This window comes from Oncorhynchus mykiss, chromosome 18 (genome assembly GCF_057628025.1).
Source record: "Oncorhynchus mykiss isolate SJ-2025 chromosome 18, ASM5762802v1, whole genome shotgun sequence".
NCBI classification, from domain to species: domain Eukaryota; kingdom Metazoa; phylum Chordata; class Actinopteri; order Salmoniformes; family Salmonidae; genus Oncorhynchus; species Oncorhynchus mykiss.
In genome coordinates this window covers 54,936,062-54,949,303 of record NC_143039.1, presented here as the reverse complement: position 1 = coordinate 54,949,303, position 13,242 = coordinate 54,936,062, and the positions used below count along the sequence as shown (strand labels likewise).

The following is a 13,242-nucleotide window of genomic DNA, read 5'->3' as shown; positions in this document are numbered from 1 at the left end:
GTGGTGTTGGAAAAATCCTGACCTCAGTGTTTCTGATGTCCATTGTCAAGATAGTGTTGTCATTACATTAATGTTGCTAAGGACAACAGTCTGAACCTTGTGTGTTTGTTTCCTTGTTTATTTTTGTAAAAAAAAAAAAATGTTGCTTCTTTCCTTTTTTTTCTTTGTGTATCTTGGTTACTTTATTTGTCTTTCTTATTTTCTTTCCTTTCATACTGTCCTGTGAGTTTATTGTTGGGTGTGAAAAGGTGAGATGCTGTTAGACAAATTGCTTTAGTTATTAAGTCCATCCCATGTTCCATCAGCTTAAGCTCCGCCCCTAAAGGAGACACTGCCCAGGCCCTACCTCAGTGTTCTTGTGCATGGGTTCATAGCTTAGATCCAAACTCATCGCTCCGCTCAACTCTGTATGAAATAGAACCATAAGAGTTCAGAGGGAGCTGATAGTTTGGACGTGCAGAATACATGACACTTTCGGTGACTGAGGCTTGTGAAGGTTTGTCCAGCCTTTCAGGAACTTGATGATTGGGAAGGTTGTGTCACGTGACCCGAGCATGACTGGGTGAATAAGGTCTACTCTGATTCTTCACACATTCTATAACATGGATCTCACGTCTTCTATATTCTGCTGCTACTACACTTTAACATGGATCTCGTATATCCGTGATTCATGGAGGGATGCTTCAACTTTCGCTAGGATTATTATTGCACCTACTTATTGAAGCATGACTTTCAATATGGTGTCAACGTCCTTCTCAGCAGACCATACAAAATGTATTGCTCATCATTTAATTTCACAAACTAAGCTAACAAATGGTTACAGGCCTACTTTTTTTCAACTGAAAAGTTTTGGCCCAACTCATTATACTGAATTTGAACAGTATGAGCTATTGTACCATTTAATTCACTAATAGTATGGAAATCAACCTCATTTAGCCCCATTGACACAGCATCATGCTCTCTAGGTTAAACAATGTTAGGTGGGTTTGACCCTTGACCTTCCCAGTATCTCAGGCTCCAGTAAAGATTTAGACAGAGGTCTTGCACTCGTATTAAACTGGCCCCTGTTTTTCTTTTGTTAGAATGAGAAACTGTGGTGATGTCTGCCCCCTCTTCAATCCTTGTGTGTTTAATGTGCAAGACTTCAGGATCAGGGTGGGTCTGGTTATTTCTCTCTATTGGGTTCTCCCCTCCCAAAACCCTGTCTCCCTTGCTTGTGCTGTCCCACCCCACACGCACCCCCTGTAACTGATGAGATTCATTCAACAGCGAGTCTCCTCTGCTAGCACCCAATGGTTCCTGGGTAAGAAAATACATTATGCTAGACCGTACGAATGAGAGAAGACAACGAAAGAGGATTTTTGTAAAAAGGACTTAAAAAGTAAACCCTACTTGGATAATTGTTCGCTGTAACGTGGACACAGTTGTATTGTCTATGGATATCTCTACGACATCTGACACTCTAGTTGATGTTTCCCTCCTCCTCCTCCTCATTTAGGCACTATAAGAAGCGTTGCCAGGGCCGTATGAGGAAGCACGTTGGGGACCTGTGTTTGCAGGCAGGCATGTTGCAGGATGCCCTGGTCCACTATCACATGGCTGTGGAGCTGCTCCGCTCCGTCAATGACTTCCTGTGGCTGGGGGGTAAGACATGGCTCCTCCTCTTCCTGTTCTTTTCTCAGATCCCAAAAAGCAGGGTTGGAGACTCTGCAGGTTTTTGCTCCGACCCTTCTAAAACACACCAGGTTCTGTTAATCACCTGCTCACCATGACCTTGAACCAGATGAGGATCGGAGTCAGGTGTGCTACAACAGGGTTGTAGCAAAAACCTGCCAAGCCCAGTAGTTCTTTAGGAGGGCGGTTCGCCACCCTTGCCGTACATACAGAATGCCCTTTAGAAATACTTGTTATGATACTCTGTTTCATTGACACATCTCCCTTGTGTTTTGGTTCTCCAGCTGCGTTAGAGGGCCTGTGTTCAGCCTCTGTTATCTTCCACTACCCTGGAGGAACAGCAGGGAAGGCTTCTGGACGCAAACCCAGCCTGGCACAGGGCCAGGGACAGGCAGCCGACGCAGGGAAGAGACACCGGCCAGGTAAGCAGCACTCCTCTCTCTGTGTGTGAGGCTGGGGGTGGTCTTCTCTGCGGGGATGTTTGTGATGGGTCCTGAGGTGTACAAGCAGTGAAGGGGTAAAATGTGTTTTGTTGAACCTTTTGTTTGGCCAGGCCAAGGAGGAACCGGGTCCGGGGGGGGGGGGGTGCTCATTTAATTAAGACAAAAAGTTGTGGAAGATGTCCGGAGGTTTCTGAATGAGCTGTGATTTTATGACCGTTGGAAGGAAGAGATCTGTGTGGCCCAAGCAACTGCAGCTACTATGGCAACCCAAGCTTTGCTTTTCTCAGCCCAGCTACTTCTGTTCTGTGCCCTGGACAACCTTACCTGAGACATCCGGTGGCCCCCACATCCTAACCCATTTGATCTGAACCTTATTTACTATCATATTTCCATCCACCCATATCTTTACTTAATATGATTAACTAGTCACTTACTTTAACCCCTAAATAACAACACATATTTAGCTTTTACTTGTACAAGTAATTAGCATTAGCCTACTATAGCACAGGGAGGGATGGGAAAGTCTCAAGGAACCGGCTGAAAAGTGGCTTGTTTGGGGACTAACATTGCTTTCAATAACTAACTGCACTGTGTGAACCTTCATTCTCTCTCTGTGTGTCTGTCTGTTACCGTAGGGGCACAGGAGGTACTCATTGACCCAGGTATGGTATGACACTAACCGGCCAGCACTGCGTAGCTCTACTTCTACCTAGACATCTCACCTGTGTGTGTTTTCCTGCTGTCTGTCTATGTGTTTGCTTTCATTCAACGTCCCATGCTTTTTGACAACTTCCCTAGCTTGTTCTCAGATCTGTTAGTGGTGTCTCTCCGACTAAGGCCAGACAATACAAACAGATCTGGGACCAGGCTAACAACCCATTGCACTACATCTGATTCCGACTTTGATTGTTTCCACCACTGGTAAATCAAAACGGATGTTTTTTTCCCCTTCTTAAGGCAGGGATTGTATTCCTGGTATTCTTGTCAGCATTAATGTTGTTTGGCGTTCATGCTTGATCACGCCATTGACCTCTTCTTCTAATCAATGAATAGTAACCATTTTAAAACCATGTTCAAGGACATTATATCCAACACTATGTAGAAGAAGAACCAGGTAACCTCCTATTAGATTTCAAAATGAAGTGATTGAGTCATTTGGATTGGTCTATTATTTCAAAGAAATTTAGACATGCACCAGGAGGTGGCGATGTTGCTATTGAAATCCCAACACTGCTGATTGAGGCATCCAAACTATTTTTATTTCATTTTATTGAACCCTTATTTTACCAGGTAAATTGACTGACAACACATTCTCATTTACAGCATTGACCTGGGGAGTAGTTACAGGGGAGAGGAGGGGGATGAATGAGCCAATTGTAAACTGGGGATGATTAGGTGACGGTGATGGTATGGGGGCCAGATTGGGAATTTAGCCAGGACACTGGGGTTAACACCCCTACTCTTACGATAAGTGCCATGGGCTCTTTTAGTGACCACAGAGAGTCAGGACCCCCGTTTAACGTCCCATCGAAGACCGCACCCTACACAGAGCAATGTCCCCAATCACTGCCCTGGGTGATTGGGGTATTCTGGCCCTCCAACACCATTTCCAGTAGCATCTGGTCTCCCATCCAGGACCAACCCTGCTTAGCTTTAGAAGCAAGCCAGCAGTGGGATGCAGGGTGGTATGCTGCTGGCGAGTTTGAGTGCATTTCCTGTAGCCTCAAGTTCAAATGTAGAAGTGTTCAGTGTGAGACATTTCGGGCCAACCTATCAGTAAGAAATACTGCAGAAAGCTCTTATGTTTCCTTTTTTAGGAACTATTGTCGGTTTTACTAAACCATTCAACCCAAGGGCTCTGTGTAAAGTGCTGTAGCTCCGACTGTAACAAGTTGTCTAACACTTACTATATCAAAAATATAATGTATGCCCTACGGCAGACGCTTCTATCCAAAGCGGCTTAGTCAGGCATGCGTACATGTTTTACGATGGGGTCGTCCTGGGAATCGAGCCCACTTTCCTGGCGTTGCAAAGCGCGTCGCTCGACCAACTGAGCTACAGAGGAGTATTTAGCAGGAGCTTTGATCCGAAACAGCTTACAGGACAGTAAGCGCATACATCTCTAGTACCTGCATGTGTTCCCAGTCTTATGAGTCACGTGTAACGCTGTGTCATAGTGACATTGCCGCGACGCCGTTGCTACGGAGCCAGCTAGAGCTGTTGCTAGGCAATGTTCTATCAATACTACATTTGTATTCAAATCAGATAGGTAGAGGAGAGATTCTCCTTGCAAATATTCATTTTTGAACTATTTCAATTGAAACATTCCAAGCTACTGAGCACATGATGAAGTCAGCGTCATTTTGATCACATAACTGCACAGTGACCCTCAAAGGCTTTTTATTTAGAGATAGATTGTTGTGTACAATGCATGGCAATCATGGAGTGTTGTCTTTATCTCGGTGTCTGAAACTCCTGTTCGAGGCTGCGTTAAATGTGTATGCTCAGATAGGCTATACACAGTTTACCAGTGAGTATGTCATTGTTGGTTGTTGTGACTTTGGCCATATGCATCACAGGAGGTTGGTGGCACCTTAATTGGGGAGGACGAGCTCGTGGTAATGGCCGGAGTGGAATCAGTGGAATGGTATCAAATACATCAAACGTATGTTTTCCATGGTTTCCAGTTTGATGCCATTCCATTTGCTCCGTTCTGGCCTCCCCTCAGCAGCCTCCACTGATATGCTGATATGGATGTGAAGAACCAAGTGGTGGATGGGTCTGAACATTGACAATCATCCCGGTCATTAATGTAATTTTTCCCTGTCTCTCGTGCCTTCTCTCTCGCGCTCTCTCTCCCCCGTCCCTCCAGGTGCCCTCACAGCCAATGGGATCAGTGCAGACACCAGCAGTGAGATCGGTCGGGCCAAGAACTGCCTGGGCCCTGAGGACATCATAGAGAAATACAAGGAGGCCATCTCCTACTATGGCAAGGTATTGGAACAAGAATCATTCAAAAGCACTGTATGTACAGCTATCTGTTTTTCAGGTGCAGGGTACAAAAAGTATCCATCACAGGAAAGAAGCAGACACCCGCGCTCTAAATGCTCCTACATACTTTATTACATACGATGTTTCAGCAAGGTTCAGTGTTTGCACTTTGAAGACCAATGCTCTTTGCGGACTGTTCCATTATCCACGATCCAGTTTGCAGTTCTCAACATCTCCACCAGGGGACAGTAGCGCACTAGGTATCAGTGATGGTTGGGCGTCTCACTGTAAACAAACTACTACATGCTGACTACAGGAGAAACCGTCTGAGTGCACTCAGAGAGTCAACGGTGGAAGGCTTAGCTAGAATGACGTCAGTGTCTGTTACTAATAGCCAAATGGAAGTGTGGGGTCATCTCAAATGCCCTATAACTCTATCAGTTGCAAATTAAAAAAATAGAAGACATTAGTTAATTGCATTGTTGATCTATTGATAACTATACTTACTGGTATAGCACAGGTATGTGTTAACAAACAAACCTTAAAGCTTGGGGGTAAAAACACAGAGGTGTAACATCCCAGCAGTATACCACCTCCCACTGCTGGCTTGCCTCTGAAGCTAAACAGGGTTGGTCACTGGATGGGAGACCAGATGCTGCTGGAAGTAGTGTTGGAGGAGGCACTCTTTCCTCTAGTCAAATATTTTCTCCTCCCCTTTGCCCCAGGGCAGTGATTGGGGACATTGCCCTGTGTTAGTTGCCATCTTTCGGATGGGACAGTAGGGTAGCCTAGTGGTTAGAGTGTTGGACTAGTAACCGGAAGGTTGCAAGTTCAAACCCCCAAGCTGACAAGGTACAAATCTGTCGTTCTGCTCCTGAACAGGAAGTTAACCCACTGTTCCCTAGTCGGCCGTCATTGAAAATAAGAATTTGTAACTGACTTGCCTAGTTAAATAAAGGTAAAATAAAAAACAGGGTGTCCTGACTCTGTGGTCACTAAAGATCCCATGACGCTTATCGTAAGAGTAGGGGTGTACTGGCTAAATTCTTACCATCACGGTCACCTAATCATCCCCAGCTTACAATTGGCTCATTCACACCCCCCCCCCCCCCCTCCTCTACCCTGTAACTATTCCCCAGGTTGTTGCTGTAAATGAGAATATGTTCTTAGTCAACTTCCCTGGTAAAATAAGGGTAAAATGAATTACTACAGAATAATATCCCAGTAGGCCTTCTGAAACTCTTTATCTCCACTATTATAATTGGCTTCTTGCTCTGACCTCCCTTGGCCCTTATACCTGTAACTAGTTCACTCCAAATTAAATTACATTATCTCAACACGACAGGGCCATTCAAATATGAATTGCAGTTTAGTAAGGAGACAATGGGGATAGGAGTGTGTGGGGTGTGTGAGAGAGCACTGTTGTACCTCCACTCAGGTTTCTACTTCATTAGAACTGCTACTCGGGGAGAACCCGGGACTCCCCTGAAAGAACCATGTGGCACGAAGTGATAATGAACGACCGAGGTGCCGTATCACCACATGAACTAGAATCAGTAATCTGATAATGATGTCTGGAGCACAGAGAGAGAAAGAGACATGATGGAATACATCGGTTCAGATTATTACGCCGGGTGGGAAAAGTCAATGTAGTCCTCATTGGTTTCTTACGTTTTCCTTATGCTGAGCCTGGGCCTTGTCTGTTCTTATTGCCCTCTTGCGTTCTCTCTCTTTATCCCTGTCTCTCCCTCTCCTTCCATTCCTCCCCCAGTATAAGAATGCAGGCGTGATAGAGCTGGAGGCGTGTGTGAAGGCAGTCAGGGTGCTAGCCATTCAGAAGAGGGCCATGGAGGCCTCAGAGTTCCTCCAGAATGCTGTCTACATCAACCTGGGACAGGTAAGACCTCACCTGACCTGTAGATGTACCTCTCTGTGGGTGAACCATCATCCTGGTCTCGCACACATTCTGCTAGTTAGGGACCAGAGTTTTGCCTAGTCAAGTCCCATGCTTAGATCTCGTATTCAGGACAAACCCTGGTCCCTAGTTGTAGTCTATAACCAGGGCCCAGAGTTTTACCTAGTCAGATCATATCCAGGAAAGACTCCTGGCCGTATGGGACACCAGAGGTCCCACGGAGACTGTTGACACCAGAGGTCCCACGGAGACTGTTGACACCTAGGCTTCATGTTCTGGCTCCAGGTCCTGTAGTCAGGCACCTGTCTCTGCTGCTTTCCTGTGTGATGATCACCAGAGGATCTGCCTGCCGACAGCCGGGTCCCATAATACAGCTCTTTTGACAGGTACCGGAGGCCATCCTGCAAGGAACTGAAACCCTGATCAATTCAGGATCTGCTCTCTAGGAGGGAAATCTCACTTGAGGCTCGGCCAGTTGTGCCTGTGTGCAGTGCCTGTGTGCAGTGACTGATCGTTCTCATATCCTTTCCATAGATTAGTTTAATATATTATATATAATATATTTAATAATTTGTATAAATCAAATTGCTTCAAACTTTTTTCAGAGATTTATTTGGAAATAAGCTGTACAAATTTTTTTGTGTTTTTGTCAAGGATTTTAGAATAATATTATATACCATTTAGCAGATGCTAAATGTAACAGTTCATATAAGGAAATCAGTCAATTGAAATACATTTTGCATGACTGGGCCGGGGCGCAGCCATGGGTGGGCCCGGGAGGGCTTAGGCCCACCCTCTTAGGAGCCAGGCCCTCCCACTGGGCAGCCAGGCCCAGCCAATCAGAATGAGTTTTTCACCCACAAAAGAGCTTTATTACAGACAAAAATACTGCTTAGTTTCATCAACTGTCTGGCAAAGGACATGCTCACTAACAGGGATGTAAAGAAATTTGTGCACAAAATGCGAAATCAGCTTTTTGTGCATATGGCACATTTCTGGAATCTTTTATTTCAGCTCATGAAACATGGGAACAACACTTTACATGTTGTGTTTATATCGTTGTTCATTATAAATCCTCAACGATAAGTTATACAACCTATTTCTCTGTAAAAGTTACATTTGAGTTCGATAACAGATCTGGGACAACCCGTACGTAAAATCCATGAACGCATGACTGTAAGTCTGACTTAGTCATGTGTGCATACATTTTACATGCAGTGTTTGGTTTAAATCGTTTTTCAATGATCTACTAGAGTCAACCAACCAACCAATGATCTCTCCTGTCTTCTCAGCTGTCAGAGGAAGAGAAGATCCAACGTTACAGCATCCTCTCTGAGCTCTACCACCTGATTGGTTTCCACCGTAAGTCAGCCTTCTTCAAGCGGGTAGCAGCCATGCAGTGTGTGGCCCCCACCATCCCAGAGCCTGGCTGGAGGGCCTGCTACAAGCTGCTGCTGGAGACCCTGCCTGGATACAGCCTCTCCCTCGACCCCAAAGACTTCAGCAAAGGTACCTGATTGGATATGCCTCTCCTCTGTCTCAAAAGTGTCCTATACACTGGTGAGGGAGCCCCTAGAACTTTGAAATCATCAATAAAAGACACACACACACACACACACCCCTGTTTCAGTAACATCAATACTCAAAGTGAGAAATGTAATAACATTGCCTTCCCCTGCTGTGAGCTTTATTTAAAGGGTCTCCCCTTCAAGAGCTCTTCTCAGGGGTAATACGTATTCAAGGCACCACTTTGCGCATAGAGAGACACAGTTGATTTGAGACCTGCACTGACCCAGGCCTTTATAAACTGCCACTCTGCCTGACACACACACACACACACACACACACACACGCACACACACGGTCCTCAGGATAAGCTGCTGTACACCGCAGGCTCTTGAACCTCACCCTGCTCGACCCACTCCACCACGAGGGGTTGGAGCGTAAAAGAAACGCTGACAGACAAAACAACGATTTAGGGTCATCTATATCTCTACTGTGATCCTCGTTCAAAGGACTCACTTGAGAAGAGTTTGTCAGACAGAGAGAGAGAGGCGTTGTTGTTGACCTCCACTTCTATGGAACAGTGAAGGGAAGAGAGGAAAACTATTGTGATGTGTGTCGACTATGGATTTCTTCCTCCCGATATTCTTTTACAAAACTGAGACCGACCGGCAGGTTGTTCATAAGGCAGCATGCCTTTCTACTACAGCCATGCCTCTGAGACCTTCAGCCTGAGGAGAGGTGTCAGGTGGGAGATAATTGAGCTGTGAGGAGAGCTAGCCAGGCCCCTGGTGCAGGAGGGTAACGTCAGAGGAAATGGGGCTCAAAAGTGCATTCCAACAGGGTACAGGACTGGCGGGCAGAGGGATGAACGAGCGAATTGGTTTTTAATTGGCTCGGGAGCCCTCAGTACTCTCCTCTTTACCAGGTTGAGAGGAACGCCTCTCGCTCCTCTTTATCCTGTCTTTCTCTCCCATCCCTCCCTCAGGCTATTTTTATCTCTTTGTCTCTCTCTTTCTCTCAGTTCAGAGGACATACTGTTTCAAAGACCACAAACTCACAATAAGTCATTTAGCTACCATGCACTCTTCATGCTTAAATTGTAAATTTTTTCTGTACCTTTTATTTAATTAGGCAAGTCAGTTTAGAACAAATGTTTATTTTCAATGACGGCCTCAGAACAGTTACCTGCCTTGTTCAGGGGCAGAATGGCAGATTTTTACCTTGTCAGCTCGGGGATTTGATCTTGCAACCTTTCGGTTACTAGTCCAATGCTCTGACCACTAGGCTACCTGTTTCCCCCCCCCCCCCCCCATGACCGTAGGGGAGGACAGTAGTATCAAACGTCCCCTTACATGAAATTGCTAAGTCTCGTACCAGAAGGTACAGTCCCTTTTGATACAAACACTGTGTGACAGGGTGGTGTGTTTGTGACTGGTTGAGCATTGTGCTGCGTGTCATTATCATGGTGGTGCTAATTCCCAGACACCTTGAATACTGCCTCGAAAATACCACAGAAGACATTTAGCTGGGGGGGAGATAGAGAGGTTCTAGGATACCTTTTATTTACCCTGAACAAAAATATAAACTCAACATATCACAATTTTACTGAGTTAAAGGAAATCAGTCAATTAAAATAAATTCAGACCCTAATCTATGGATTTCACGATTGGGAATACAGATATGCATCTGTTGGTCACAGATGCCTTAAAACTAAAAAAGTAGGGGTGTGGATCAGAGAACCAGTCAGTATCCAGTCAGTCAGTGTGACCACCGTTTGCCTCATGTAGTGCTACACATCTCCTTCACATAGAGTTGATCAGGCTGTGGATTGTGGCCTTTGTAATGTTGTCCCACTCCTCTTCAACGGCTGTGAAAAGTTACTGGATATTGGCGGGAACTGGAACACGCTGTCGTACACAATCCACAGCATCCCCAACATGCTCAATGGGTAACATGGCCATGGAAGAACTTGTACATTTTCATCTTCCAGGAATTATGTCCAGATCCTTGCAACATGGGGCCGTGCATTATCATGCTGAAACATGAGGTGATGGTGGCGGATGAATGGCACGACAATGGGTCTCAGGATCATGTCACGGTATCGCTGTGCATTCAAGTTACCATCAATAAAATGTAATTGTGTTCGTTGTTCGTAACTTATGCCTGCCAATACCATAACTCCACCGCCACCATGGGGCACTGTTCACAACGTTGACATCAGCAAACCACTCGCCCACACAATGCCATACACGCTGTCTGCCATCTGCCCGGTACAGTTGAAACCAGGGTTCATCCATGAAGACCACACTTCTCCAGCGTGCCAGTGGCGATGGAAGGTTAGGATTTGACTGCAGTCAGGTCAAGAACCTGGTGAGGACGATGAGCACGCAGATGAGCTTCCCTGAGCGTTTCTGACAGTTGGTGCAACAATTATTCGGTTGTGCAAACCCACAGTTTCATCAGCTGTCCGGGTGGCTGGTTTCAGACGATGCCGTAAGTGAAGAAGCTGGATGTGGAGGTCCTGGGCTCGCGTGGTTGCACGTCTGCTGTTGTGCGGCCGGTTGGACGTGCTGCCAAATTCTCTTAACTTTGGAGTCGTGTTATGGTAGAAAAATGAACATTCAATTCTCTGGTAACAGCTCTGGTGGGCATTCCTGCAGTCAGCATGCCAATTGCCCGCTCCCTCAACTTGAGACATCTGTGGCATTGTGGTGTTTGACAACTGCACATTTTAGTGGCCTTTTATTTTCCCCAGCACAAGGTGCACCTGTGTAATGATCATGCTTTTTACTTAGCTACTTCATATGCCACACCTGTCAAGTGGATGGATTATATTGGCAAAGGAGAAATGTTCACTAACAGGGATGTAAACAAATTTGTGCACAAGATTTGAGAGAAACATTTCTGGGATCTCTTATTTCAGCTCATGAAACATGGGACTACCGCTTTACATGTTGCGTTTTATTTTTGTTCAGTGTAGCAGTTAAGGAGTTAATACAGAGCTCCCATGCATAGAGAGAGTGACAGAGAACAAGAGGTAGAGCAGCAGCCACAGTGTGTCTTTCTCTGTATTGGTGCCCTTCAGATAAGCAGCGGTAGCATCACATGGTGTTACAGACAGGTGGATGCTGCTATATATAGATTGCTTAGTGGGCGCCACAGGAGGAGGAAATGGCTTAGGCGAGATTTGCATTAATATGATTTTTGCACATGACAGAAAATATATATATTTATTAATAATATCCTCCAACAGTAGAGGGAACACTTATGACGGACAAGCATCTTGGTCACAAGATTTTTTAGCCCCACAGACTGTGTTGCTCAGGGAGCAATTGATTCTTATTTACCTCTGAGTAGGCTATCCTTTTTTCCTTCTCTCTCTCTCTCTCTCTCATGATTTCTCTCTCTCTCTCTCTCTCATGCTTTCTCTCGCTCTCTCATGCTTTCTCTCTCTCTCTCTCTCGCGCTCATGCTTTCTCTCTCTCTCATGATTTCTCTCTCTCTCTCTCATGCTTTCTCTCGCTCTCTCATGCTTTCTCTCTCTCTCTCTCTCTCTCTCGCGCTCATGCTTTCTCGCTCTCCTGTCTTAAGATTTCTGCTGCAGAACACAAATAACATTGAGCCAACGGGCACAGCTCACAATCTCACATGTTGTTCTTGTACGAGAATGTTGGGATGACCCCCCCCCCCTTACTGGTATCAAATCCTGCGTGCCATATCCTGCAGTTGTGCCCTTGAGCAAGGCATTGAATCCCTAAAACCAGGTCCAACGGTGCAGTAGTATGGCTGCCCTCTGCTCCGACCTCTGTATGTGTGTCTTTTCAGAGGGGCTGGGATGGTTAATGTAGAACATGTACATTTTGACATTAAAATCATCTCCTCTCCTCCAGGTTCCCACCGAGGCTGGGCAGCGGTACAGATGCGTCTGCTCCATGAGCTGGTGTACGCATCCCGTCGTATGGGAAACCCCGGCCTGTCTGTCCGCCACCTCTCCTTTCTGCTCCAGACCATGCTGGACTTCCTCTCAGACCAAGGTCAGCCTACACACACACACACACACACACACACACACACACACACACACACACACACACACACACACACACACACACACACATTTAGCTCCCCAAGCCTTTAGCTCAAAGGACTACCGAAACCCAGACGGTCTCATTCTCCAGTGTCTTTGAGTGGACACTGTTTCAACATTGTAAGTCGCACCCCTAAACCCCCCTAGAGTCGACCCTGCGGTAATCTAATTAGCATAAATCCCTTTAACAATCTGTCAGTTTAAGATGGAGATCTGTTTTTTTGCATTTTTTGAAAAGTGACAGAGACTCGTCTGAAGTTAGCCGGGCTGCCAACTTCTGTCTGTAGTGTCTGAACAGATTGGGCTACACACCAATATGACCCCTCTGTAGAAAGGTGAGACTCTCACCACCCAAGATACATGTTTTGCTTTAGGACGCTACAGGCCTCATAAGACTCATCTGAAGGTTCCCTGGTGCCAATTTAAACAATTATTGGAAATATAATGAGACTGTTTAGTGCCAAAAATAGGGGTTTAAATAAATAAATAAATAAATAATAATACATAACAAAGGTTTCCTGATAATGCTTGTATCTCTCTGATATAGGGCAGACACTAAAGAACAAACTTACCTTTGAATTTTTTGGGGGGACTATCTGTTGTCCATGTGGTGAATCATTATTCAG

The 13,242-nt window shown here is 45.5% G+C and overlaps 1 protein-coding gene across 4 annotated transcripts in view; it reads left to right on the top strand.

Annotated features, from left to right (window-relative positions):
• Positions 1–13,242, top strand: part of trappc9 (trafficking protein particle complex 9) — a 298,859-nt gene that overhangs the window by 3,477 nt on the left and 282,140 nt on the right. For 2 of the 4 annotated variants that reach the window (XM_036952949.2, XM_090208802.1), the window contains exons 5-11: positions 1,499–1,644; positions 1,959–2,096; positions 2,753–2,779; positions 4,990–5,111; positions 6,880–7,005; positions 8,316–8,532; positions 12,420–12,563. In XM_036952949.2, the coding sequence (XP_036808844.2) occupies positions 1,499–1,644; positions 1,959–2,096; positions 2,753–2,779; positions 4,990–5,111; positions 6,880–7,005; positions 8,316–8,532; positions 12,420–12,563 (920 nt within the window). The remainder of the gene's footprint in view (positions 1–1,498; positions 1,645–1,958; positions 2,097–2,752; positions 2,780–4,989; positions 5,112–6,879; positions 7,006–8,315; positions 8,533–12,419; positions 12,564–13,242) is intronic. The other 2 variants (XM_090208801.1, XM_090208803.1) reach the window with 1 other exon arrangement.